Raw genomic sequence first — 25,500 nt, forward strand, 5'->3', positions numbered from 1 at the left:
ATGATAAAAACGTTGAAAACAATTCATCATGCACAATTCTTGCAACTATAACTGCATCCACGAATTTGAGATCGTTCAGCTACCTTTATCCAGGCCATATATAACGGGGATGCAGATTACCGCATCGACTGACCTGACTGGTCAATCCATATTCCACACAGCAGGGGGCAGCACGCGCATATTGAGTATTAAAAGCAGTGGGGAAGTAACTAGAACATGATTGCTGATAAGGTTTGGACTGTTTGGAGAAACAACAAACCTGTTATCATAACGTTGAATTGTTTTCAATTACACAGTCAATACAATGATTTTAACTATAAAACCACTTAAAGGAAAGGAGTGCAATGTACAGGTAAGCATTTATGAGCAAAAGGCAGACTGGAGCCGGTAGCTAGCTAACCTAGTTAGCTATGTCAGCTAGCTGCTACTGCTGTTTCCAGTATCACGGGCTAGCATTTTAAAGGAAAGGTCTATTTGTTATATCTAGCTATTGAGTATCTTGATGCAGAGGGTGTTCACAGCAGGTCTGTAACTTCATGAATTAGCTACAGGAAATGAAGTTGGCAACAAAAGCAGAGTTGGCTCATGTTCGTAGCTTGAAGATAAAGCTCTGCGGTTCAGGGCGTTAGTCCTCTCAGTAGACCAGACCTAGGCCAGGGAAGATAATGTGCCTGCTGTAGATATGGTCCGCTTGTCAAGAGGAATAGTTCAGCGATATCAATGTGATTATGCTGTCGCTATTACATCAATACTGTCAATAATATTAAATGTCAGTTGTTTAATATGTCACAATTTCAGGTCACAGAAGATGAAAAGGTCTCCATGGTGAAAGAACTAGTGTCTGAACGTCTGAATATACCTGCAAATCAGCAGCGATTGCTTTACAAGGGGAAAGCCCTTGCAGGTACCTACACTGAGGCCAACTACTGTAGCTAATCATACACAGCCTGGCATTGTCGAAGTTCCCCAGCTGTGTATGAGGATGTCACATCACTGAATCTACCAAGTTACACATTGCCCTGCTGCATTCTTGAATATTCTTTATAACATTCATACCTGTACATCTATCACAAAGCCATACACATCTTTGTCCATTTTCATTACAGATGAACACAGATTGAGCGATTATTCCATTGGGCCAGAGGCCAAGTTAAACTTGGTGGTTCGTCCAGCAGGGGAGAGGAGTGGGATGGCTAGCAGTAGCAGTGCGGTCAGCGGGGTGTGGCAGACTCTGTCCACTGTTCTAGCGAAACACTTCAGCCCTGCAGATGCAGCTAAAGTCCATGAACAGTTAATCAAGGTACATTATTTCCATTAACAAGAGTAGGCAGCTGTTGGTACATGTACATATCCATAGATCTTATCATACTCGCCAACAAAACACATTCAGGTCATGTACATTATTCTGATTTGGGAGTATAAGCTGCTTTGCATGCACACCATTGAATCCCTTGTTTCTACACTACATCAATAATTACTAATTAAGTGTTTAAGAATATCCCTCCACATACTTTTGCTGAAGTACAGAATTCACTGAATGTTCTCACCTTTAGACTGCAGGTACTACTTTTGTACTGTATGAATGATTTGATCAGTCTCAGGCTAGCGATTTACACTGCTTTCTCTTCCAAAAGGATTATGAACGTTCACTTCGGCAACTCAGTCTGGATGACATTGAGCGCCTGGCCGGGCGACTGCTTCACCCAGACAGTGAGGGCATGGACACATCGTACATGGATTGAAAACCTGCCTGACTTGACGGTATTCTGCCGATTCACAGAGGTGCAGTGGGTTGTACAGGGATAACATGAAAGGTTGACTATAGTGTAGCTGCAAAGCTTTTAGATCACAGCCTGTCTTAATGATACTTTTCTTTGTTTTCTCCAGACATTCCTGTACAATTGATAGGATATTTTCACATGATCAAATCAGACTGAAACGAGAGCCAATACCTTTTGACTGTTGGTCTAAAATTATCACTGAGTAATTATGGAAGTTCTTATTTATAAGCAATGTGTTGTAAATGAATGATAGTTTACAGAAAACACACTCTGTAAGGTTAGTTCTAGTTAATGTTGTTCAGTGCAGTCATTGTATGATTTGTATATATTGTTTATACAAGCATAAAAAAATTGACTGTTTTCCCTCAATTTCAAGTACTCACTTGGTCTAGGCCTAGCATCATTTTTTTTTAACTGAATAAAGCACAATCTACCTCAAATAGTATTTAGTCATAATTGTACCTTTTTTATTCAACTGTCAGGAAATTATTTAACCATTTATATTAAGATATATGTTCAACTTCTACTTACAGCAACCGTAACAATTTATAAAATTGATGGACGTTCATATAGTTGTATTTATATTATACAAAGCAAAAAATAAGAGGTCAGATTGTGTGAGAGAGATGCTGCCTTATCTATGATAGGATTTGGCCTGCAAATGTAACACCTTAAACTGGGAAAATCTATTTAAACTCCCATCTAACAAGATGTCCAGTTTGGAACAAGACTTGATAACAGGAATTTGCCTCTGACTGCATTATCCATATTAGAAAGCACACACTGCTGATCATATTGGATTTTCTAGTGATAGCTTTGTTTCCTCTCTCCCCACAAACACACACAGTCGAACTTGAGTCCCATTTGTACAATTTACATAATTTCTGATCAGCAGCTTAAAACTGTCTACCATTTCTTCATTGTTCATGCAAATATGCTGTACTTAGGTCTTCACCTTGAAGAGGAAATGCAATAGTAGTGCAGATAAATGTGACACCAAGTTCTTTAAAGAGGAACCATTATAGTTGTGACTGCTATGACAAACATAGTGAGCTAGCACAGAGACCACAAGGAAATGGAAGGCACGTTGATAAGGGAGAATGCATCGGATGTCTCCCAGACATAACATACATTATTGCAAGACTGATGAGTATCAAAAACAAAAATGTTTGACAAATACAAAGCCAGTTGTCTTGGTGAAAATACAGATATTGATGTAACTGATGTTTCAGTTCCTGCCACATGAACTTCAAAGAGAAAAACGGGGGGGTTTAGCATTTTTCGTCTGAGATCTTGCATATGTGAAGACATAAAATGGTATGAATGTACATTATTGTAATCCCCCTTCAATCAAACAATGTGTATATATGTCATGTTTTCTCCCTTCCTCAGCAGCTGCAGCCATCACTAGAGGAGGCTGGTCTGTCATCCCTCAGTTTGATCTGATCTGGGAAGTCATAAGTCTCCACTTCTGACTCCTAACAATGAGGACAGGAAAACATGGCAGGTTAATTAATGCCTTCAAAAAAAGTTCCAAAGTGAATACATTCTTGTATCTGCATCAATAAATTGTTCTTAAAGTGTGAAAACTACGTCATGAGTTTAACATTATCCAAATTCAATCAGCAATCAACCTACCTGTTTGAGAGCATTTCGGCAAATAGTTTGAAAGGCTTGATCAACATTGATGGCCTCCTTCGCACTTGTCTCGAAATATGGGATACTGCCCTTACTCGTACACCACGCCTGGGCTCGCTTGGTCGTCACCTGGTCAGTAATATAATATTCATATGAACAAATTACATTTCACACAAACAAACATTGGGGCTACACATGTATATAGTCTGGTTATTCATATTTTATTGTTTTATTGTTAAAATTTTTCTTACTTTTTAACTCTACATTTTGGGTAAAGGGCCCTTAAGCATTTCATGGTAAAATCTACACTGGTTGTATTTGGCACATGTGACATAACATTTGATTTGATGGCACAAGTTCACATATTTGGGCATATGTACAGACCTGCCTGTTCTCCAAGTCAATCTTGTTGCCGAGCACAACAAATGGGAAGTTCTCTGGGTCACGGGGGCTGGCTTGAATCAGGAACTCGTCTCGCCAGCTGTCAAGAGTCTTGAAGGTGTTTGGCGCAGTAACATCGTACACAAGGACACAACAGTCTGCACCTCGATAGAAAGCAACGCCCAATGACTGGAATCTCTCCTGCCCTGCAGTGTCCCAGATCTAGTAGAATGGATGACATTCATAACTGAACTCACCACTACACGCACTTCAATACATATCCAAAGGGACCATGTTACATAGAGAAAGGCTTGACTAAAATGTTTAGTTGAATACATTTCTATCAGGTTTAAACTTATGGTATTGGGACACAATACCGAGGAGAGGTTATGGAAGATGTGCATGGTCAAGGATAGAGAAGTCTATTACCTGCATTGTCACAAGCCTGTCATCCACCATCACCTCTTTGGTAAGAAAGTCAGCACCGATTGTGGCCTTATACTGATTGCTGAACTTCTTATTCACATATTGGTTCATGAGAGAGGTCTTCCCAACTCTGTCAGTGTGGAGATAGAGGAGAGTGATGAACAAACATAGGCAGGGACAAAATTAGATAAAATAATCTTTAGGCACCTTTACCCAAAAATTAGTGGAACCCAATGTACATGAAGAATGTGATCTATGGTAAGGACAATTTGGAATGAACAGGTTTCACACTGCAAGTGTTCTACTCACCCTGAGTCTCCAAGAATTATCACCTTGAGTAGAATCTTCTTCCGAGACGCCATATTTGCTGATGAGAGAATAGGTAAGACATTTCAGTGCATCAGTTAGGACTAGGACACTGTTACCACAGATGAACAATGTGCCAGATGTTTCACCAGATGTATACATTTGAAGTATCTGGTTGGCGTTTCCACTCACTACCAAATATGGTGATGAGGGGAAGTCCAATGGCCAGCAATGGCAGAAGATGGAAGGAGATGCATTTTGTCAGACAAACTGCAAATTTTCTCATTAATGAAACATTTGATCTCAATAGAGTTTTCTGTTCCCAAAACTAGAATCTGTTATTAACATAGCGGACTACGTTTTGTAGACTTTACCAAAGTTTCTAAAAATTGTTTTATTTCGGAGTGCAAGGGCGAATTTAGTTATTGCACACCCGCGATTCGTAAAGTAGGCGTTCCCTAACTAAAATATGTTAGAAACCGCCAATAGGATCTCGCTAGCTCGTGCTTGGCGCTGCCACCTTGTTAGTCCACCCACTATGATGCATTTGCTTCCATTGGAAATAACAGGCTGTGGACCATCTTAGGTTAGTTAGAAAAATCTTTGATGTTATCAGTGCGGCATCAAGAAGTCAATGCAGGATGCTTGGGATCCTATGTGTGACGGGCTTTGACCATGAATCATGATTTACAGAAGATACTAATCGTGGTAAGCCAAATGTTAGCTAACTATTCAATTTCCACATGACCTGACATATTAGTTAGCTAACGTTGGCTAGTTGGCTAGCTTTTAGGGAAAAATCAAATCGTTTACCTTTTACTCTGGCGTCAGACAGATGTAGAGAGAAAACTGTTGTTCTCTTGAATAATTCTCATTAACTAACTACTTTGATTAAAACTGGTAATGTCTAGACATACAACCCTCTGCTGTTTTTTATCAGACGGTATGCAGCTTGTTCACGAGTCGGTCGGGGCAGGGTGCTGTGATTATCTGATCTGTAGCAGACCTGGATTGGACTTTCCACGAAGCAAATTTGCGCAAGTCTTTTGCCCTGCTGACTCTCGTGAACACGCATTTGGGTTCCAGTCACAAGGGGCTGACGTTAAGTGTACATACATATATAGAATTTATTTATGTATTATTCCATTGGTTACCTCGAAGCAGATGCCCCAAGGGCAGAGTGGCCCACACTCATTGAATATGGTGCTTTTAAATGTTAGAGCATAAAGAAACATGTGTGATGTCACTTGGAAAAAGAGGAGGGAGTTGCGTGTAGAGGGCGTTGTCAAAATTATGACAGACTGTATTTAAACCAATCAGCTAACCGTATAATATACGGAAAAAACGTTGAATGACCAATCACCTCTTTCAAAAAAAAATAAAAAAAATTCAATGACAGCCTTGAATACAACCCGGTTTGAAGTCGCTAAAAATACAGATAACGCTAAATTGTGGATAGTACAGAACTTCGGTTACTGTAGCTAGCTGTCTTTGCAGGATGAAGTGAGCACGGTATTGTTGGATTGAGAGGAACATCTTCTCTGGTAAGGAAACGACGAAAGCGTTAGCCACTTACCCTTTCCCTGGTTCCTCATCAGAGCACCTTGGCCTGAATCGGTTTAACTAGGAAGTTCAGCAGCATCTCCGTTTGTTCCCCTTCAAAACAATGTAAAATGTCAAAAAATAGCCAAATGTTGTATACCGAAAGACTTGACAATGCTAAATGTCTGGTTGTTTGCGAAATTAGTCCTACATTTATTGCATGATAGGGGTCATAAGCAAGCTAGGTTAACTGTTAGCTAGATAGGTCTGGGTAGCTTTGAATATAGCATATCTTGGACTTTGGCCACTAATCAGCGATCAACCCCAAATCAAACGATTCCAGTTTTGTCTCTCAGTAGGGCCTGAACAGTAGGGCCTGAACAGTAGGGCCTGAATCCATTCCCTTTCACATGACCACCCGCGGGCCTTTCTTATGTAATGTTGGTTATCATCACGAGAGCTAATGAATCACAACAACAAATACTACTGTTAAGCTATTGTGTAGTTTGTTTGTTGCTTGCTAACGTTACACATTCTTATCCATCTGCATCTCTTGTTTTTGCCTTTTGTAGGAGATTAAGGAGAGTCCTGTGTACTATATGTTTATAATCTCACCATTGCTTCTTTCACTTTCTTTTGCCAACTGTAGAAATGGAGACTCTAATTCCCATCATCAATCGGCTCCAGGAAGTCTTCCTGACAGTGGGGGCAGAGATCATCCAGCTGCCTCAGATAGTGGTGGTTGGCTCGCAGGTCAGTACAGAATCAAAATGCAAGAATCAATGGTTGTTCCATTGGGGAATTGTTACATTGGGGAATTGTGTCATTGTTGAAATTAACATATCAATGTCCAGCAGTCTTTCCAGGGAGATGGAGGAAGTATAGATAATAGCAATGAATCCTTCATGTAGCTAAGTGTTAAAGTCTTTCTAAAATTGATCTCCTCTTTTCCCATGACAGAGCAGCGGCAAGAGTTCTGTGTTGGAGAGCCTGGTTGGAAGGGATTTTCTGCCTCGGGGATTAGGCATAGTCACACGGCGACCCCTAGTGTTGCAGCTGGTGAATGTGCCTCCATTGGCAGAGAGGAGACTGCAAGAAAATGGTATGCACTTGACACAGAAACAAGATGTGATTGTCACTTTAAAAGCTGTCTCCATGTTGCTTCTCGCAGATAAACCGTACACTGGACACACTGAAACAAATCAATGCCAGTGCAGCTGACATTTATTCAATGAATTTCAATATCTCGCATTCATGTAATTTCACTCATTGGATAAAGCCTAAGTGGTCTTTGGGATGTTTGCTCTTTTCTAACATATTTACAATCCCTTCTTCACCTTTCTCAGGAAATGGGGTAAAACAAAATGCAAACAGCTACCCAGGTCTTTACTTCCATAGTTTATCTGCATGGACCTGTTGCGTTGTCATTCATCTTAATATCATCTTGTCATCCTCATCGTCTTTTCATTTCCTCTGTCTAATCATCACATCAACTTACAAACTCTGTCTCTGTCATATTTTGTTTCAAAATATTTATAAACCCCATCAGTCTGTTTTTATGTGATACAAGTATTTCATTTCCGTTTACACATTATTTTACACTCAATCTTTTTATATTTTGTCAAGGGATCAAGGCTGATGAATGGGGCACGTTCCTTCATAGCAAGAACCAGGTATGTGGCACTATCTTCGCTTTGCACAAATCTATTTAGCTGTTTTGCACTGCACATTGAGTGTTTCATATTTGCAGTAGGGCATTACATTGTCCGAGAAACTTGGTACTGTATCTCCTAACGTCATGCCACCAGGGGTGTTGGTGAAGTCGATATTTCAGTATCCCATCTCTGTTTGCATTATAGATTTTCACAGATTTCTTGGAGATTCGCAAGGAGATTGAAGAAGAGACTGAGCGTAGCTCAGGAGGCAACAAGGTATGTATACATTGTAGATAGATTTGTCTTATCTCCAGTTTATGCGTTATTGATTTACTTTTGTCTGCTTCTCGCTCCATCCCCATTTCCTCTCTTGTGGTCTTTAGGGAATCAGCCCTGAGCCCATCTATTTGAAGATTTTCTCTCCTCATGTCCTCAATCTCACACTGGTTGATTTGCCAGGAATAACCAAGGTAAACCCAACCAGTGTGTTAATCCCACTAACTTGAAAATGCACAACTATGGTGTTCCTCATGGTAAAATTAATGACATTACTCATTGAAAACAAATGTGTATATTTAATTGCAGTAATGTAGTTATTTCTTGTTGTACTAGGTTCCGGTTGGAGATCAGCCAGAGGACATAGAAGCTCAAGTCCAAGAGATGATCCTATCCTTCATCTCCAACCCCAACTCCCTTATCCTCTCAGTGTCTCCTGCCAATTCCGACTTGGCCACCTCTGATGCCCTCAAACTGGCCCGCGAGGTCGACCTGGATGGTGAGGCATAGTGTACACTTGTGCTCCTTCATTTTTCACTGCATGTCTTTTCAGTGTATACAGTGAATTCGGAAAGTATTCAGACATCTTGACTTTTTCCACATTTTGTTATGTTACAGCTTTATTATAAAATCGATTAAAAAAAAATAATACCTCATCAATCTACACACAATAATGACAAAGCAAAAAACGTTTTTTAGATATTTTAGCAAATGTATAAAAAATAAAAACAGACACCTTATTTACATAAGTATTCATAGCTTTTGCTATGAACCTCTAAATTGAGCTCAGGTGAATCCTGTTTCCATTGATCATCCTTGAGATGTTTCTACAACTTGATTGGAGTTCACCTGTGGTAAATTCATTTGATTGGACATGATTTGGAAAGGCGCACACACCTGTCTATATAAGTTCCCACAGTTGACAGTGCAGGTCAGAGCAAAAACCAAGCCATGAGGTAGAAGGAATTGTCCTTAGCGCTCCGAGACAGGATTGTGTCGATTCACAAATCTGGGGATGGGTACCAACACATTTCTGCAGCATTGAAGGTCCCCAAGAACACAGTGGCCTACATCATTTTTAAATGGAAGAAGTTTGGAACCACCAAGACTCTTCCTAGAGCTGGCTGCTTGGCCAAACTGATCAATCGGGGGCAAAGGGCCTTGGTTAGGGAGGTGACCAATAACCTGATGGTCAGTCTGACAGAGCTCTAGAGTTCCTCTGTGGAGATTGGTGAACCTTCCTGAAGGACAACCATCTCTGCAGCACTTTACCAATCAGGCCTTTATGGTAGAGTGGCAGGCGAAAGCCACTCCTCAGTAAAAGGCAGATGACAGCCCGCTTGGAGTTTGCCAAAGGGCACTTAAAGGACTCTCCGACCATGAGGAACAAGATTCTCTGGTCTGATGAAACCAAGATTCTCTTTGGCCTGAATGTGGAGCATCATGTCTGGAGGTAAACTGGCACCATCCTTACAGTGAAGTAAGGGAAAGGGGAATACCTAGTCAGTTGTCCAACTGAACTGAAATGTGTCTACCGCATTTAACCCAACACCTCTGAATCAGAGAGGTGCGGGGGGCGGTGGTGGCATCATCATGCTGTGGGGATGTTTTCAGCGGCAGGGACTGGGAGACTAGTCAGAATCGCGGGAAAGATGAATGGCGCAAAATACAGAGAGATCCTTGACGAAAACCTGCGTCAGAGCACTCAGGACCTCAACTGGGCAACGGTTCACCTTCCAACAGGATAACAACCCTAAGCACACAGAAAAGAAAATTTAAAACATTTTTATTTCACCATTATTTAACCAGTTAGGCTATTTGAACAAGTTCTCATTTACAACTGCGACCTGGCCAAGATAAAGCAAAGCAGTGCGACACAAATGACAACACAGAGTTACATATGGAATATATAGTGGGGCAAAAAAGTATTTAATCAGCCACCAATTGTACAAGTTCTCCCACTTAAAAAGATGAGGCCTGTAATTTTCATCATAGGTACACTTCAACTTTGACAGACAAAATGAAAAAAAAAAATCCTGAAAATCACATTGTAGGATTTTTAATGAATTTATTTGCAAATTATGGTGGAAAATAAGTATTTGCTCACCTACAAACAAGCAACATTTCTGTCTCACAGAACTGTAACTTCTTCTTTAAGAGGCTCCTCTGTCCTCCACTAGTTACCTGTATTAATGGCACCTGTTTGAGCTTGTTATCAGTATAAAAGACACCTGTCCACAACCTCAAACAGTCACACTCCAAACTCCACTATGGCCAAGACCAAAGAGCTGTCAAAGGACACCAGAAACAAAATTGTAGACCTGCACCAGGCTGGGAAGACTGAATCTGCAATAGGTAAGCAGCTTGGTTTGAAGAAATCAACTGTGGGAGCAATTATTAGGAAATGGAAGACATACAAGACCACTGATAATCTCCCTTGATCTGGGGCTCCACGCAAGATCTCACCCTGTGGGGTCAAAATTATCACAAGAACGGTGAGCAAAAATCCCAGAACCACACGGGGGGATGACCTGCAGAGAGCTGGGACCAAAGTAACAAAGCCTACCATCAGTAACACACTACGCCGCCAGGGACTCAAATCCTGCAGTGCCAGACGTGTCCTCCTTCTTAAGCCAGTACATGTCCAGGCCCGTCTGAAGTTTGCTAGAGAGCATTTGGATGATCCAGAAGAAGATTGGGAGAATGTCATATGGTCAGACACTTGAACATCTTGGCCATGTTCTGTTATAATCTCCACCCGGCACAGCCAGAAGAGGACTGGCCACCCCACAGCCTGGTTCCTCTCTAGGTTTCTTCCTAGGTTTTGGCCTTTCTAGGGAGTTTTTCCTAGCCACCATGCTTCTACACCTGCATTGCTTGCTGTTTGGGGTTTTAGGCTGGGTTTCTGTACAGCACTTTGAGATATCAGCTGATGTACGAAGGGCTATATAAATACATTTGATTTGATTTTGATTTGATGAAACCAAAATATAACTTTTTGGTAAAAACTCAACTCGTTGTGTTTGGAGGAGAAAGAATGCTGAGTTGCATCCAAAGAACACCATACCTACTGTGAAGCATGGGGGTGGAAACATCATGCTTTGGGGCTGTTTTTCTGCAAAGGGACCAGGACGACTGATCCGTGTAAAGGGAAGAATGAACGGGGCCATGTATCGTGAGATTTTGAGTGAAAACCTCCTTCCATCAGCAAGGGCATTGAAGATGAAACGTGGCTGGGTCTTTCAGCATGACAATGATCACAAACACACCGCCCGGGCAACGAAGGAGTGGCTTCGTAAGAAGCATTTCAAGGTCCTGGAGTGGCCTAGCCAGTCTCCAGATCTCAACCCCATAGAACATCTTTGGAGGGAGTTGAAAGTCTGTGTTGCCTAGCAACAGCCCCAAAACATCACTGCTCTAGATGAGCTCTGCATGGAGGAATGGGCCAAAATACCAGCAACAGTGTGTGTGAACCTTGTGAAGACTTACAGAAAACGTTTGACCTCTGTCATTGACAACAAAGGGTATATAACAAAGTATTGAGAAACTTTTGTTATTGACCAAATACTTATTTTCCACCATAATTTGCAAATAACTTAATCACATTGTAGGATTTTTAAATGAATTTTTCTGGATTTTTTTTCTCATTTTGTCAGTCATAGTTGAAGTGTACCTATGATGAAAATTACAGGCCTCTCTCGTCTTTTTAAGTGGGAGAACTTGCACAATTGGTGGCTGACTAAATACTTTTTGCCCCACTGTACAAGCATACAGTCAATAACACAATAGAATAAGTTTATATACATTGTGTGCAAGTGGCGGGAGGAGATAAGCCAATAAATAGGCCATAGTAGCGAAGTAATTACAATTTAGCAAATTAACACTGGAGTGATCGATGTGCAGATGATGATGTGCAAGTAGAAATACTGGTGTGCAAAAGAGCAGAAAAGTAAATAAAAACAATATGGGGATGAGGCAGGTAGATTCAGTGGGCTATTTACAGATGGGCTATATACAGTTGCAGCGAGCGGTTAGCTGCTCAGATAGCTGATGTTTAAAGTTAGTGAGGGGAATATAAGTCTCCAGCTTCAGTGATTTTTGCAATTCGTTCCAGGCATCGGCAGCAGAGAACTGGAAGAAAAGGAGGCCAAAGTAGGTGTTGGCTTTGGATGACCAGTGAGGTATACCTGCTGGAGCGCGTGCTATGGGTAGGTGTTGTTATTGTGACCAGTGAGCTGAGATAAGGCGGCGCTCTAACCAGCATAGACTTATGTTTGGCGGCGTGAGTAAAGGAGGCGTTGTTGCGAAATAGGAAGCCGATTCTTGATTTTATTTTGGATTGGATATGTTTAATATGAGTCTGGAAGGAGAGTTTACGGTCTAGCCAGACACCTAGGTATTTGAAGTTGTCCACATTCTAAGCCAGAACCGTATACATAATGGTGTCGTCTGCATAGAGGTGGATTAGGGAATCGCCCGCAGCAAAAACGACATCGTTGATATATACAGAGAAAAGAGTAGGCCCAAGAATTGAAACCTGTGGTACCCCCATAGACTGCCAGAGGTCTGGACAACAGGCCCTCCGATTTGACACACTGAGCTCTATCTGGGAAGTAGTTGGTGAACCAGGTGAGGCAGTCATTTGAGAAACCAAGGCTGTTGAGTCTGCCGAATACGGTGATTGACAGAGTCGCAAGCCTTGGCCAGGTCGATGAAGACGGCTGCACAGCACAGTACTGTCTTTTATCGATGGCGGTTATGATATCGTTTAGTACCTTGAGCGTGGCTGAGGTGCACCCGTGACCAGCTCGGAAACCGGATTGCACAGCGGAGAAGGTACGGTGGGATTCGAAATGGTCAGTGATCTGTTTATTAACTTGGCTTTCGAAGACTTTAGAAAGGCAGGGCAGGATGGATATAGGTCTATAACAGTTTTGGTCTAGAGTGTCACCCCCTTTGAAGAGGGGTAATCGCTCGCTGCAACTGCCCACTGCCTCAGTGCAGTGGGCAGCTGGGAGAAGGTGCTCTTATTCTCCATGGACTTTAGTGTCCCAAAACATTTTGGAGTTGCATTTTGCGGGGACTATTCGACGCTAGTGCAGTCTGCCACAGGATGTTTTTGTGCTGGTCAAGGGCAGTCAGGTCTGAAGTGGCTTCGGGACACGTTTCTGAATGTCCTTTACTGGCCCATTCAGAGCCCGGACCTCATCGAAAATAGCTGTGCAGCGACGCTCCCCATTCAACCTGTCCGAGCTTGAAAGAATCTGCAGAGAAGAATGGGAGAAACTCCCTATATGCATGTGTACCAAGCTTGTAGTGTCATTTTCTTTCTTCATTTTACCTTTATTTAACTAGGCAAGTCAGTTAAGAACAAATTCTTATTTTCAATTTCAATTTTCAACTGCCTGTTCAGCTCGGGGGTTTGAATTTGCAACCTTCCGGTTACTAGTCCAACGCTTTAACCACTAGGCTACCCTGCCGCCCAAGAATACTCGAGGCTGTATTCTTTGCCAAAGGTGCTTCAACAAAGTACTGAGTAAAGGGTCTAAATACTTATGTAAATGTGATATTTCAGTTTTTTTTAATTTGTAATAAATTTGCAAAAATTTCTAAACCTGTTTTTACCTTGTGATTATGGGGTATTGTGTGTAGATTGAGAGGTGGAAAAAATAATTTAATACATTTTAGAATAAGGCTGTAATGTAACAAAATGTGGAAGAAGTCAAGGGATCTGAATACTTTCCGAGTGCACTGTATATATTTTTCAGTGTGTTTAAGTCTTAAATTAATTTATCTGATTTAAATGCCTTAGTTCCGTTTTCAAAGTTCTTAAACGTGGACGACAATATAATATTGTGTCTCTGCTTAATTGTTGCCAACGTGGCAAGAAAGAAAAAAATAGAACATCAAATAATAGTCGAGGCACTTTCCTGAGCTTTCCAACCACATGTTCGCTTCCTTGTGTGAACATCATGTGCCAATGGGAGTCGGGCCATTGCTAGAGGAGAGCGGGAGAGGAATGCGCATGGTAGCCTATACAATTTGATAGACAACACTAACTAGAGCTGGGACAATAAACCAGAAATTACAGACACCGACATTGCCCTCCTCTTACCTATGCAATTTGGCTTATGTCTGTAATGTCAGTGATTAGGCTGCACAACGTTCCTGCAGATGTTTTGGTTCTAAAAAAAAACATTATTTATTCAACAGTAATGTGCATTAACCTGCGTCCCGCTATGAAAGTATTTGCCCTGACCCTGTTTCGCTGCTTGTTCTCACTCCCTCTCCCACCTTTTGCGCACAGTGAAGGGAAAGATGCATTCTGAGAAGTGCAAGCATAACGTTACTTACTGATAGTTGAGAAACATTTCTAAATGTAACTGGGAAAGACAGCTTTTACTGTTGAACAAGAGCAGAGTGGCCGCTTTATGTGAGTAGAACAATTATTTCTCAACTGTCACTATAGAGGAAATAACCACTTTACAAACTGAGTAGGCTATGTAATTGAGATGATACGGAGTGGAGAGCGCCTTTTGCGGTTAATACCCTAAGTAGCCTATAGGCACACAATGTAATGTTTTTGTGGGACATAAAATGTACCGTTAGATCGATCCATTGAATGGATATATCTAGCAACAATATACACTGCTCAAAAAAATAAAGGGAACACTAAAATAACACATCCTAGATCTGCATGAATGAAATATTCTTATTAAATACTTTTTGCTTTACATAGTTGAATGTGCTGACAACAAAATCACACACAAATTATCAATGGAAATCAAATTTATCAACCCATGGAGGTTGGATTTGGAGTCACACTCAAAATTAAAGTGGAAAACCACTCTACAGGCTGATCCAACTTTGATGTAATGTCCTTAAAACAAGTCAAAATTAGGCTCAGTAGTGTGTGTGGCCTCCATGTGCCTGTATGACCTCCCTACAACGCCTGGGCATGCTCCTGATGAGGTGGCGGATGGTCTCCTGAGGGATCTCCTCCCAGACCTGGACTAAAGCATCCGCCAACTCCTGGACAGTCTGTGGTGGCGTTGGTGGATAGAGCGAGACATGATGTCCCAGATGTGTTCCTCTTGCAGGAACTGCTGACACACTCCAGCCACATGAGGTCTAGCATTGTCTTGCATTAGGAGGAACCCAGGGCCAACCGCACCAGCATATGGTCTCACAAGGGGTCTGAGGATCTCATCTCGGTACCTAATGGCAGCAGTCAGGCTACCTCTGGCGAGCACATGAATGGCTGTGCGGCCCACCAAAGAAATGCCACCCCACACCATGACTGACCCACCGCCAAACCGGTCATGCTGGAGGATGTTGAAGGCAGCAGAACGTTCTCCACGGCATCTCCAGACTCTGTCAAGTGCTCAGTGTGAACCTGCTTTCATCTGTGAAGAGCACAGGGCACCAGTGGCGAATTTGCCAATCTTGCTGTTCTCTGGAAAATGCCAAACGTCCTGCACGGTGTTGGGCTGTAAGCACAACCCCCAACCTGTGGACGTCGGGCCCTCATACCACCCTCATGGAGTCTGTTTCTGACCGTTTGAGCAGACACATGCACATTTGTGGCCTGCTGGAGGTCATTTTGTAGGGCTCTGGCAGTGCTCCTCGCATTGATGTGCCATCTTGGATGAGCTGCACTACCTGAGCCACTTGTGTGGGTTGTAGACTCCGTCTCATGCTACCACTAGAGTGAAAGCACCGCCAGCATTCAAAAGTGACCAAAACATCAGCCAGGAAGCATAGGAACTGAGAAGTGGTCTGTGGTCACCACCTGCAGAACCACTCCTTTATTGGGGGTGTCTTGCTAATTGCCTATAATTTCCACCTGTTGTCTATTCCATTTGCACAACAGCATGTGAAATTTATTGTCAATCAGTGTTGCTTCCTAAGTGGACAGTTTGATTTCACAGAAGTGTGATTGACTTGGAGTTACATTGTGTTGTTTAAGTGTTCCCTTTTATTTTTTTGAGCAGTGTATTTAGTTAGCAATCTAGCTAATGTTTGAGTTCCTACTTCCTCCGGTTGTAAAACATGTAGCATAGCCTAGGGCAATATGCACAAAAAACATGCAGGCAAATTTAATCTCGAGAGATCCAAAAATATATCTGGTTATTTTGTCATGTAGCACATCAATATATTCATTATGCATTCCCTGAACATGTTAGATGAAATAGTTAACTTCTTTCACGTCTTACTTGGCACTGTCAGTTCTAGAGCTCTCTTGCTGAGCTTACCTTGCTCCCAAGTATAGCCATGTGATACCCGATTCACTGAAAGAGGGATTTTTAAAAATGTTTTGGTGTTGTAGTCTTTTCTAGCATAACACCTCCAGGAGAGCTACTGGGTGTGTAGACTTGTTCCAATCCCACTCTAACACACCAGATTTGATAAATCAACAGCTCAACAGGACCTTGTTAAGCTGACTCAGGTGTGTTTTGAGCAGTGCTGGATCAAACTGCTCACCCATTACCCTAGCTCTCCAGATGGAGAGTGGACCACTTGTTTTATACAGTAACAGTTCTGTATATTTACATTTTAAGGCATTTTTTCACAGTGTTATCATTATGGTGTTGAGTATCATTATACTAAGCTGGTAGTGGTATTGAAGCCAAAATTCTAAACACTTAAGAGTTGTGATCTAGCTGATGATTAGGTCATTGGGGTAGCCTGAACAAATGCAGATGGGCAACCCCATGCTTCAGCCATCTATAGCCTAGCTACTATGCTACTACATCTGTTAGACTACAGGAGAATGCTCATTGCTAGAATAGCACACCTGCTTGATAATATGAGCCATGTAGTATATAGCCTTTGGTGAAAGAGCTCGCCTTATTATTAGCGTCTGTGTGGCACAAGCAGATTTCAAATTTGTATTAATTTGCATTCCAAGTGGCATTAAAAAGGTCTTAAGTCTTAAATTCAACTTCATGGAACTTGCAGGTACCCTGTTTGCGCATTGATACAGATGTGTTAAACATCAGTAAACATGGTCAATGTTACTTTAGGTTTGACCTCAACTTTTTAACATCAGTGATTGTTATATACACAAAATTTTAGATTACATAATGAACTGTGCCATTCAAGTGCTGTGTGTGTGTGTAAAGAGCCATGGACAAAAGGGGTGTGTCTTTACCCTTCTGTATCCATGTGTCTTGCAGGCCGCAGAACACTGCTGGTGGTCAGTAAGCTGGACCTGATGGACGCAGGGACAGATGCTCTGGAGGTCTTGCTGGGCCGGGTCATTCCAGTGCGGCTCGGAATTGTGGGAGTGGTCAACAGGTTTGTCCATATGCCTACAACTTATCTAACAGATTTACCTAATTCTTACTGGGTGATGTCACCTCGGTGCTTAAAAAGATGAAGTCCCATAGCAGTGAAAGATGCTATACAAATATTAGGCCAATGTATCACATCTGATTGAGTATAAAGGATCTGAATCATTATGGTCGTTAAATTAACTCAAGTACCCTCAGAGACCTTTGTGCTATAAACAACGAATGTTCCAATGGCCCTGCTATTCACCAGATCAATTCGTTTGCATTTTTCAAACAAAGCTCTAATTTCTGAATGATTGTCTCTCCCTACTTTGAGATTGTTCTCACACATCCTGCTGAGATAATGTGTGCCATGTCTTACTCATGGGGCTCCAGCACAGGGCTGATGTATGAGTTATCTGAGTGGTTTTTCGCCAAGGGTACAGAATTGCAACACAAAAAAAAACATATCTGCCCCTCAAAGGCTGAAATGGTAAGTCATTTTCTGAAGTAATTTCACTGAGCAGAGACAATCTAGTTCAACCGACAGCTCACACTAGCAATCATAGCAACCGCCTTGGAAGGCTGTCTGAAGTCAGTAGGGACCTCAGCTTAGCACATTCCTCCAGAGTGCTAAAGGAATCTGTACGGCTACAGTAACGTCCATTTCAAAAGTGTTGCATCCTATTTGCGTGTATAATTTCCTGCTATGCTGGAGCAGGTGACGTTCTGCATGATCAGATGCACTGTGGAGTATTCTGGAACTCCAGCTGTCATCCTCCATGTCTCCCCCTGCTAGGAGCCAGCATGACATCAACACGCAGAAGAGCATAGAGGACACGGCACGGGACGAGCAGGCCTTCCTCCAGCGCCACTACCCGTCTCTGGCCTCCCGCTGCGGCTCCCGCTACCTGGCTCGCACCCTGAGCCGCCTGCTCATGCACCACATCAGGGACTGCTTGCCGGAGCTGAAGAGGCGTGTGACGGTGTTGAGTGCCCAGTACCAGGCCCGGCTCAGCAGCTACGGCCAGCCTGTAGAGGACCACAGCTCCACCCTGCTACAGATCGTCACCAAGTTCGCCAGCGACTACTGCAACACCATCGAGGGCACCGCCACGCACATCCAGACATCTGAACTGTGAGTAGTTCAACTGCTTTAGGCTCCTTTATCCAGGCACCAATCATCTTTTAGTATTTTATATTGTATTGGAGCAACTCCTCATTGACCACCAAATATTTAGCAACCACCTAGAATCTGCACAGCGGACATTTTGTGACGGAAAACTTGGTTATTGTTCTGCTGAATGCATTTCACTTAAGCAGGCGTTTATTGTATTTCTTGGCCTCCTTGTAATTTTGTACGTGTTCATGTATTGGCATTTCATATTTTGTGGGTTCATTTCAATAGCTCTTGTACCGCTCACTGATTTATTGATTTCCTCAAGCATGTGAAGCAAGTATTGACTCATTCTGGCTGACTGCATCTGATGTTGACAACCCTCGGACACAGCCACTGATACTGCTTCCTCTGTCCTCCTCTCTGGTAAGCTGCGGGGGGGCTCGGATCTGCTACATATTCCATGAGACCTTTGGCCGCACTCTTCAGTCTATTGACCCCCTGGGGGGCTTGACGGAGCTCGACATCCTCACTGCAATCCGCAATGCTACGGTAATAGCCATCAGCTCCAATCGCATTGTCTGTGTGAATCACGTGAGTTATGTTAACCTTTCTGATCTCCCCATCCCGGATCCGGGATCGTGAATACAGACTCAAGCTCATTACCATAACGCAACGTTAACTATTCATGAAAATCGCAAATGAAATGAAATAAATATGCTAGCTCTCAAGCTTAGCCTTTTGTTAACAACACTGTCATCTCAGATTTTCAACATATGCTTCTCAACCATTGCAAAACAAGCATTTGTGTAACAGTATTGATGGCTAACGTAGCATTTAGCGTAGCATTTAGCATTAGCATTCAGCTGGCAACATTTACACAAAAAAACAGAAAAGCATTCAAATAAAATCATTTACCTTTGAAGAACTTCAGATGTTTTCAATGAGGAGACTCTCAGATAGCAAATGTTCAGTTTTTCCTGAAAGATTATTTGTTTAGGACAAATCGCTCCGTTTTCTGCGTCACGTTTAGCTATGAAAAAACCCCTGTATCCAGGATTGTGTAAATCTATCAGCAAGCTCATTAGCATAACACAACGTTAACTATTCATGAAAATCGCAAATGAAATGAAATAAATATGCCATCTCTCAAGCTTAGCCTTTTGTAAACAACACTGTCATCTCAGATTTTCTAAATATGATTCTCAACCATAGGAAAACAATCATTTGTGTAAAAGTAGCTAGCTAGCGTAGCATTTAGCGTTAGCATTAGTGTTAGCATCCAGCACGCAACATTTCAACAAAAACATAAAAGCCTTAAAATAAAATCATTTACCTTTGAAGAACTTCAGATGTTTTCAATGAGGAGACTCAGTTAGATAGCAGATGCTCAGTTTTTCCAAAAAGATTCTTTGTGTATTAGAAATAGCTCTGTTTTGTACATCACATTTGGCTACCAAAAAAACCCGAAAATTCAGTCCTCAAAACGCGAACTTTTTTCCAAATTAACTCCATAATATCGACTGAAAACATGGCAAACGTTGTTTAGAATCAATCCTCAAGGTGTTTTTCACATATCTCTTCGATGATATATCGTTCGTGGAAGTGTGCTTTCTCTCCTGAATCCCAGGAGAAAATGCTCGCACCTGAAGATTACGCACAAATTTAGACAAAGGACACCGGGCGGACCCCTGGAAAATGTAGTCTCTTATGGCCAATCTTCCAATGATATGCCTACAAATGCGTCACAATGCTGCCGACATCTTGGGGAAACGGCAGAAGGTCTAAGCTTATTCCTGTCGCATTCACAGCCATATAAGGAGACATTAGAAAACAGAGCTTCAGAAACTCTGCTCATTTCCTGTTTAACGTATCATCTTGGTTTCGCCTGTAGAATGAGTTCTGGGGCACTTACAGACAAAATCTTTGCAGATTCTGAAACTTCAGAGTGTTTTCTTTCCAAAACTGTCAAGTTATGCATAGTCGAGCATCTTTTCGTGACAAAATATCGCGCTTAAAACGGGAATGTTTTTTATCCAAAAATGAAATAGCGCCCCTAGAGATGCAACTGGTTAATAGAGGTGTGTGTTGTGCTGTGCTGCAGGGTCCGCGGCCGGCCCTCTTTGTACCTGAGATTTCCTTTGAGCTGCTGGTGAAGAAGCAGATCAAGCGTCTGGAGGAGCCCAGTCTGCGCTGTGTGGAGCTGGTCCACGAGGAGCTGCAGAGGATCATCCAGCATTGCTCCTCCTACAGCACGCAGGTACACTAGACACTGCACAACACATATTACAAAGCAAGCCAGAACCAAATTGTAGTAGAAGTGTCTCTGTATGCTTCCTGACATGCTGTGTGTTTGTCAGGAGCTCCTTCGGTTTCCCAAGCTGCACGACTCCATTGTGGAGGTGGTGACTAGTTTACTCAGGAAGCGCTTGCCCATTACTAATGACATGGTACGACAAATTTGTTTTTGTGATTTGACATTTTCAGTTCATTTGTTTTGTACAAAAATCCTGTGTAATTATTCTACAATTTAGTGCTATTGCTTACTGGGGGTCTGTCTATGTTCGTGAATGATTCTGAGCACCAAACTGTTTCAGGTCCACAACTTGGTTCAAATTGAGCTTGCTTACATCAACACAAAGCACCCAGACTTCACCGATGCTGCTCAGGTCTCAGCATCTGTCAACAGTCAACAGGTAATTCTGCCTCAACTCAAAGCACATGCTCTGCTTTCATGCATATAGATGAGCCTAATGTTGACCAGAGGGTTCTAGAGTCTGATGCGGTCTTCTCATACCAGTATGGACATCACACCTTTTCAGGAATTCCAATAAGCCAGTTGTGACTTTAACACCGATACCTGAACAACTAAATAGAATTGACCCCCCCCCCCCCCCCATTTCACTTATTTTAGGGCCTGCAGGATGGAGATAAATGCTGGATGAATGAGAAGGTGGCTGAGGAGAAGGCACCAGTGGCAGGTTTCAGCAGCCCTGTTAAGGGCCAGGCCATCAACCTCCTGGACACAGTGAGTAGTGGAATCAGCAGTCAGAACTGACCCAGCGCTACCCTGTAGAGCAGCACTGTATCTGATTCGATCTGTGACAGATTGTAACATCTGACCCCTGCTCTGTTTGCCAGGCGGTGCCGGTGTCCCGAAAGCTGAGTGCCCGCGAGCAAAGAGACTGTGAGGTCATTCAACGCCTCATCAAATGCTACTTCCTCATTGTCCGCAAGAGCATTCAGGACAGGTCAGAGACCGGCGCTCCAGGGCATCTAGGGGTGTTATTATTTGGGTATCCAGTTAGTGGTGAGTTGATCCTTCTCTGGCCTAGCTAACTGTGTCTTGTGACTGCAGTGTTCCCAAGACGGTGATGCACTTCCTGGTGAACTTTGTGAAGGAGCGTCTGCAGAGTGAGCTGGTGGGCCAGCTGTACAAACAGAACCTGCTGCAGGGGCTGCTCATCGAGTCCCAAGACACAGCACAACAGAGGACAGAGGTGGCCCAGATGCTGGAGGTACTGTACAAGTGCTACTAGTACCCCTAATTACTCTCATGCACTTTGTGTTGTACTTTCGGTTTCCCCCTTTTTAACACCAGTATCCTTCTCTCTCTCTCTCTTCACTTCAGGCTCTCCAAAAAGCCAGCAACATCATCTCAGAGATCCGGGAGACACACCTGTGGTAGCCCAATGCAACTGACCGTTCCCGTGTGTGTGTGTGTGTGTGTGTGATGGTAATGTATGGCAATACCACTGAGCTCACACTGTCCATTAAACATCCAGCCGTCCTTTTTGTCTGTCCAGGATTTGGACTATTGTGTCTCACTGTGAATATAGTGATGAGACCAACACACTCAGGCAGAGCTGGTCCATTGTGATGAGATGTCTTTAATGTGAAAGAGAACCATGATCAAAAACCATTTTGTTTTTGTTGCAACAATCGTCTGTCTAAATGTCTGGTCTTTTGGTTGTCAATGTGTTGTTTATCACGTGGAGTATTACGTTGTTTTCCTGAGTCTTTCTTGCATCTGATCATGACACAGGTTGTGCTGCTGCATTTGTTTCCATTGATTAGGTATCTATTTGTGAAAGGGTGATCTCAAACCATGACTGCTTGATATGCATGTAGCAGTTTCCGAACATATGTAGAGTAAGTATAATCAGTCGGTATCAGGTTTCCCCTTGTTTTAAGCAACGTTCTGTAAAGTTGAACAGAGGGTGACAACCCAACCCGAGGTTGAACAGTGGGCATTGTCTGCAATGTAATGTTGAAATATGATCCTGGTCTTCGGGGATGCTGCAGAGGTTTGGTTTGACCTGGTCTACAGTGCAACTGAGTACAGTAGTTGTACCTGAGAGCAGACGTATGTTCTTTACGTGTGTCGCATTTATGTATCGTTCCAGGTGTACGGTTGCACTGTTTGTGCATATCTAGTCCTATAACAAAGTTGTACGTTCACAACATAGAATACAGTGTTCCTTTTCTCCGTATGAAGTTTCTAGTCAGACTCTCTTAATTCGCATGTTGTTGGATAACTGAAACCACATTTATGAATAGCACCCACAAAGAGTTGAATAGGTGTGTGTGTGTATATATAGATATTGTATAGCTAGCTTGTCAGGAGATGCAGAATAGTAGGTGGAGTCCAGCAATGATTTGAGGGCCAGGGGTATAGTGATTCATTGCAGAAATCTACTTGGCCAAAGGAAAGTTAAAATAATTTTCAAAATCTCAGAATGCATTGAAATATTGTACCCCAGTTACACCCCCCCCCCCCCCCCCCTTTAAATTAACCCATGTATGCAGTGTGCCTCAGAGAGAGAGGGGGCTGTTGCTGGGGTGCCACCTCTTCTGAAGACTGTCCCTAAGCCTGCTTCTACCCAGATGACAGGGATGTTGGAGGTGTAAGAGACCAACATTGTTTCTGATTTGAACTTGTGCATGCAGCTGTAATTATATCCTCATTTTGTTGATGTAGATCCCCAAGGGAAGTATGCCCTGCAGCCTTTTATTTGTGACTTAGTACCAATTGCGTGACGTTAGTGTATCTTCCATTTAGAATTAGATTCTAAAAAATTTCAAATAATTTATAGTGTAAGTGTACATCGGTTTTTGTATGTCATGGAAATGTTCAAAGGATGATGAGCATTATTCAGAAAGACTAGCCTTAAAGGAACAGGTACCAAGCACCATCTAGCAGAAACACTGACTTCTATGTGATCAAGGAGAGTTTGGTGTCTAGTCTGTCTTTCTGAAAGGACAGTGTGTGTGTGTGTGTGTGTGAATGTCTTAAGTTTTTCTATCTGAATGAGACTGTGTTTTCTATTATTTAAATGTATATCTTACATCTTTACAAACTGCCTGGAAGTGCTTGACTGCCAATATTTGTGATACATGTAAATTGATATGGGAGGGACTCATTAAACTCTTAACAACAACAGTCTGGCCTCTGAGATTGCTTTGCAGGATGTCCTTTATAATTGATATGATCTGTAAAGTCATGATAAGATCTCCAGAAATGTACCATTCAGTCTTGCAGATGGCTATGACTCACAGCAGTCTGGTATCTATTGCCATTGTCCTCTATTCATACTAAGCAGGTGAGCTGAAATCACTAGATATGTAGGATTATTCTGAGGTAAGATTGGATCCTTCTTGAAAAAGACAATGACAAATTGGCCTGCATGTTGCAGAGACCGATTGACTTGCACTTACACGCCTGGCCTTGTCTGCAACCTCATTTTCCCTGCCTATCACGTGCAATAACATCCTTTGTAATTGAGAAAACCAGCAGGACTCTGAATGTCAGCCTTATCTAAAATACTGCAGTTTAGCAATGATGGATTGGCTGTCTTCTGGTGCAGGTGCATGCGTGTGTATAAACACACAGGCGAGGCTTGGATATCACGCAGAACAAAAATATAAATGCAACATGTAAAGTGTTGGTCCCATGTTTTATGAGCTGAAATATAAGATCCCATAAATGTTCCATACACACAAAAAGCGTTTCTCTTAAATGCTGTGCACAAATATGTTTACGTCCCTGTTAATGAGTATTTCTCCTTTGCCAAGATAGTCCATCCACCTGACAGGTATGGCATATTAAGAAGATGATTAAACCTGCATGATCATTACAGTTTCACCTCGTGCTGGGGACAATAAAAGGCCACTCTAAAATGTGCAGTTTTGTCAAACAACACAATGCCACTGATGTCTCAAGTTTGCAGGAACATCCACCAGTGCTGTTGCCAGGGAATTGAATGTATATTTCTCTACCATAAGCTGCCTCAAATGTCATTTTAGAGAATTTTTGCAGTATGTCCAACCAGCCTCACAACCACAGACCGTGAGTAACCACGCCACCACATCCGGCTTCTTCACTTGCGGGATCGTCTGAGACCAGCAACCCAGACAGCTAATGATACTGGGGGTATGAAACTGAGTGCTTGCACAACCAACCAAGAATTTCTGCACAAACTGTCAGAAACAGTCCCCGGGTAACTCATCTACATGCTCGTTGTCCACACCAGGGTCTTGACCTGAAGAGTTTGGTGTCGTAAGCGGCTTCAGCTGGCAAATGATCACCTTCGATTGCCGGTGGTGGTGGTCACACCAGATACTGACTGGTTTTCTGATCCACGCCCCTACCTTTTATGGTATCTGTGACCAACAGATGCATATCTCTTTTCCCAGTCATGTGAAATCCATAGATTAGGGCCTAATGAATATAATTCAATTGACCTATTTCCTTATTTGAACTATAATTCAGTAAAATTGTTGCATGTTGTATTTCTATTTTTATTCAGTGTAGTTAAAGTTGAGATGGATGAAGAAGTGATTGATAAAAAGAATATGGGAATACCGGCAGCTTCATTAAATAGTACCCGCAAAACACCAGTCTCAACGTCAACAGTGAAGAGGCGACTCCGGGATGCTGGCCTTCTAGGCAGAGTTCTTCTGTCCATTGTCTGTGTTATTTTGCCCATCTTAATATTTTCTTTTTATTGGCCAGTCTGAGATATGGCTTTTTCTTTGCAACTCTGCCTAGAAGGCCAGCATCCGGAGTCGCCTCTTCACTGTTGATGTTGAGACTGGTGTTT

At 42.4% G+C, this 25,500-nt stretch overlaps 3 protein-coding genes across 9 annotated transcripts; 2 read left to right on the forward strand and 1 right to left on the reverse strand.

Annotated features, from left to right (window-relative positions):
- Positions 1–129: 129 nt before the first annotated feature.
- Positions 130–3,370, forward strand: ubl4a (ubiquitin like 4A). 3 transcript variants are annotated; one of them, XM_021621493.3, is made up of 5 exons: positions 130–352; positions 799–904; positions 1,107–1,300; positions 1,635–1,761; positions 3,174–3,370. In XM_021621493.3, exons 1-4 carry the CDS (start codon positions 305–307, stop codon positions 1,740–1,742), a joined length of 456 nt encoding a protein of 151 aa, XP_021477168.1. In that variant the 5' UTR covers positions 130–304; the 3' UTR covers positions 1,743–1,761; positions 3,174–3,370. The 3 variants fall into 3 exon arrangements, with proteins under 3 accessions (XP_021477168.1, XP_036791744.1, XP_021477166.1); XM_021621491.3 differs by having other exon boundaries at positions 173–352; positions 1,635–1,782; XM_036935849.2 differs by having other exon boundaries at positions 156–352; positions 1,635–3,370.
- LOC110536016 (ras-related protein Rab-7a) lies at positions 2,227–5,655 on the reverse strand. Its single transcript, XM_021621490.3, has 6 exons — positions 5,346–5,655; positions 4,536–4,593; positions 4,230–4,356; positions 3,804–4,022; positions 3,420–3,548; positions 2,227–3,259 (listed from the first exon to the last, which is right to left on the reverse strand). The coding sequence occupies exons 2-6, from the start codon at positions 4,586–4,588 to the stop codon at positions 3,170–3,172; spliced, it is 618 nt and encodes a 205-aa protein (XP_021477165.1). The 5' UTR covers positions 4,589–4,593; positions 5,346–5,655; the 3' UTR covers positions 2,227–3,169.
- si:dkey-32e23.4 (dynamin-1-like protein) lies at positions 4,743–23,840 on the forward strand. Of its 5 annotated transcripts, none has more exons than XM_021621487.3 (18): positions 5,059–5,240; positions 6,724–6,827; positions 7,035–7,176; positions 7,421–7,456; positions 7,701–7,747; positions 7,934–8,005; positions 8,113–8,199; positions 8,342–8,504; positions 17,185–17,305; positions 18,080–18,418; positions 18,829–18,949; positions 20,502–20,657; positions 20,758–20,847; positions 20,995–21,093; positions 21,312–21,425; positions 21,539–21,648; positions 21,756–21,915; positions 22,029–23,840. In XM_021621487.3, exons 2-18 carry the CDS (start codon positions 6,726–6,728, stop codon positions 22,083–22,085), a joined length of 2,016 nt encoding a protein of 671 aa, XP_021477162.1. In that variant the 5' UTR covers positions 5,059–5,240; positions 6,724–6,725; the 3' UTR covers positions 22,086–23,840. The 5 variants fall into 5 exon arrangements, with proteins under 5 accessions (XP_036791742.1, XP_021477162.1, XP_021477161.1 ...); XM_021621486.3 differs by lacking the exon at positions 5,059–5,240 and adding an exon at positions 5,864–6,076; XM_036935847.2 differs by lacking the exon at positions 7,421–7,456 and having other exon boundaries at positions 4,743–5,240.
- Positions 23,841–25,500: the final 1,660 nt, after the last annotated feature.

The sequence above is a fragment of the Oncorhynchus mykiss genome, chromosome 11 (assembly GCF_057628025.1).
Source record: "Oncorhynchus mykiss isolate SJ-2025 chromosome 11, ASM5762802v1, whole genome shotgun sequence".
In the NCBI taxonomy this organism is placed as follows: domain Eukaryota; kingdom Metazoa; phylum Chordata; class Actinopteri; order Salmoniformes; family Salmonidae; genus Oncorhynchus; species Oncorhynchus mykiss.

What these genes read in the sequence shown, in the direction of transcription:
- LOC110536016 (XM_021621490.3), bottom strand. Translation starts at nt 4,588, where the DNA reads ATGGCGTCTCGGAAGAAGATTCTACTCAAGGTGATAATTCTTGGAGAC. An exon ending in ACAGGCTTGTGACAATGCAG is followed by an intron (nt 4,023 to 4,229) that starts GTAATAGACTTC and finishes CCATTCTACTAG; the next exon opens with ATCTGGGACACTGCAGGGCA. An exon ending in GCCGAAATGCTCTCAAACAG is followed by an intron (nt 3,260 to 3,419) that starts GTAGGTTGATTG and finishes CCTCATTGTTAG; the next exon opens with GAGTCAGAAGTGGAGACTTA.
- si:dkey-32e23.4 (XM_021621487.3), top strand. Translation starts at nt 6,726, where the DNA reads ATGGAGACTCTAATTCCCATCATCAATCGGCTCCAGGAAGTCTTCCTG. An exon ending in CCATCAACCTCCTGGACACA is followed by an intron (nt 21,426 to 21,538) that starts GTGAGTAGTGGA and finishes TCTGTTTGCCAG; the next exon opens with GCGGTGCCGGTGTCCCGAAA. An exon ending in AGGTGGCCCAGATGCTGGAG is followed by an intron (nt 21,916 to 22,028) that starts GTACTGTACAAG and finishes TCTTCACTTCAG; the next exon opens with GCTCTCCAAAAAGCCAGCAA.
- ubl4a (XM_021621493.3), top strand. Translation starts at nt 305, where the DNA reads ATGATTTTAACTATAAAACCACTTAAAGGAAAGGAGTGCAATGTACAG. An exon ending in GAAAGGAGTGCAATGTACAG is followed by an intron (nt 353 to 798) that starts GTAAGCATTTAT and finishes TCACAATTTCAG; the next exon opens with GTCACAGAAGATGAAAAGGT. An exon ending in TCCATGAACAGTTAATCAAG is followed by an intron (nt 1,301 to 1,634) that starts GTACATTATTTC and finishes CTCTTCCAAAAG; the next exon opens with GATTATGAACGTTCACTTCG.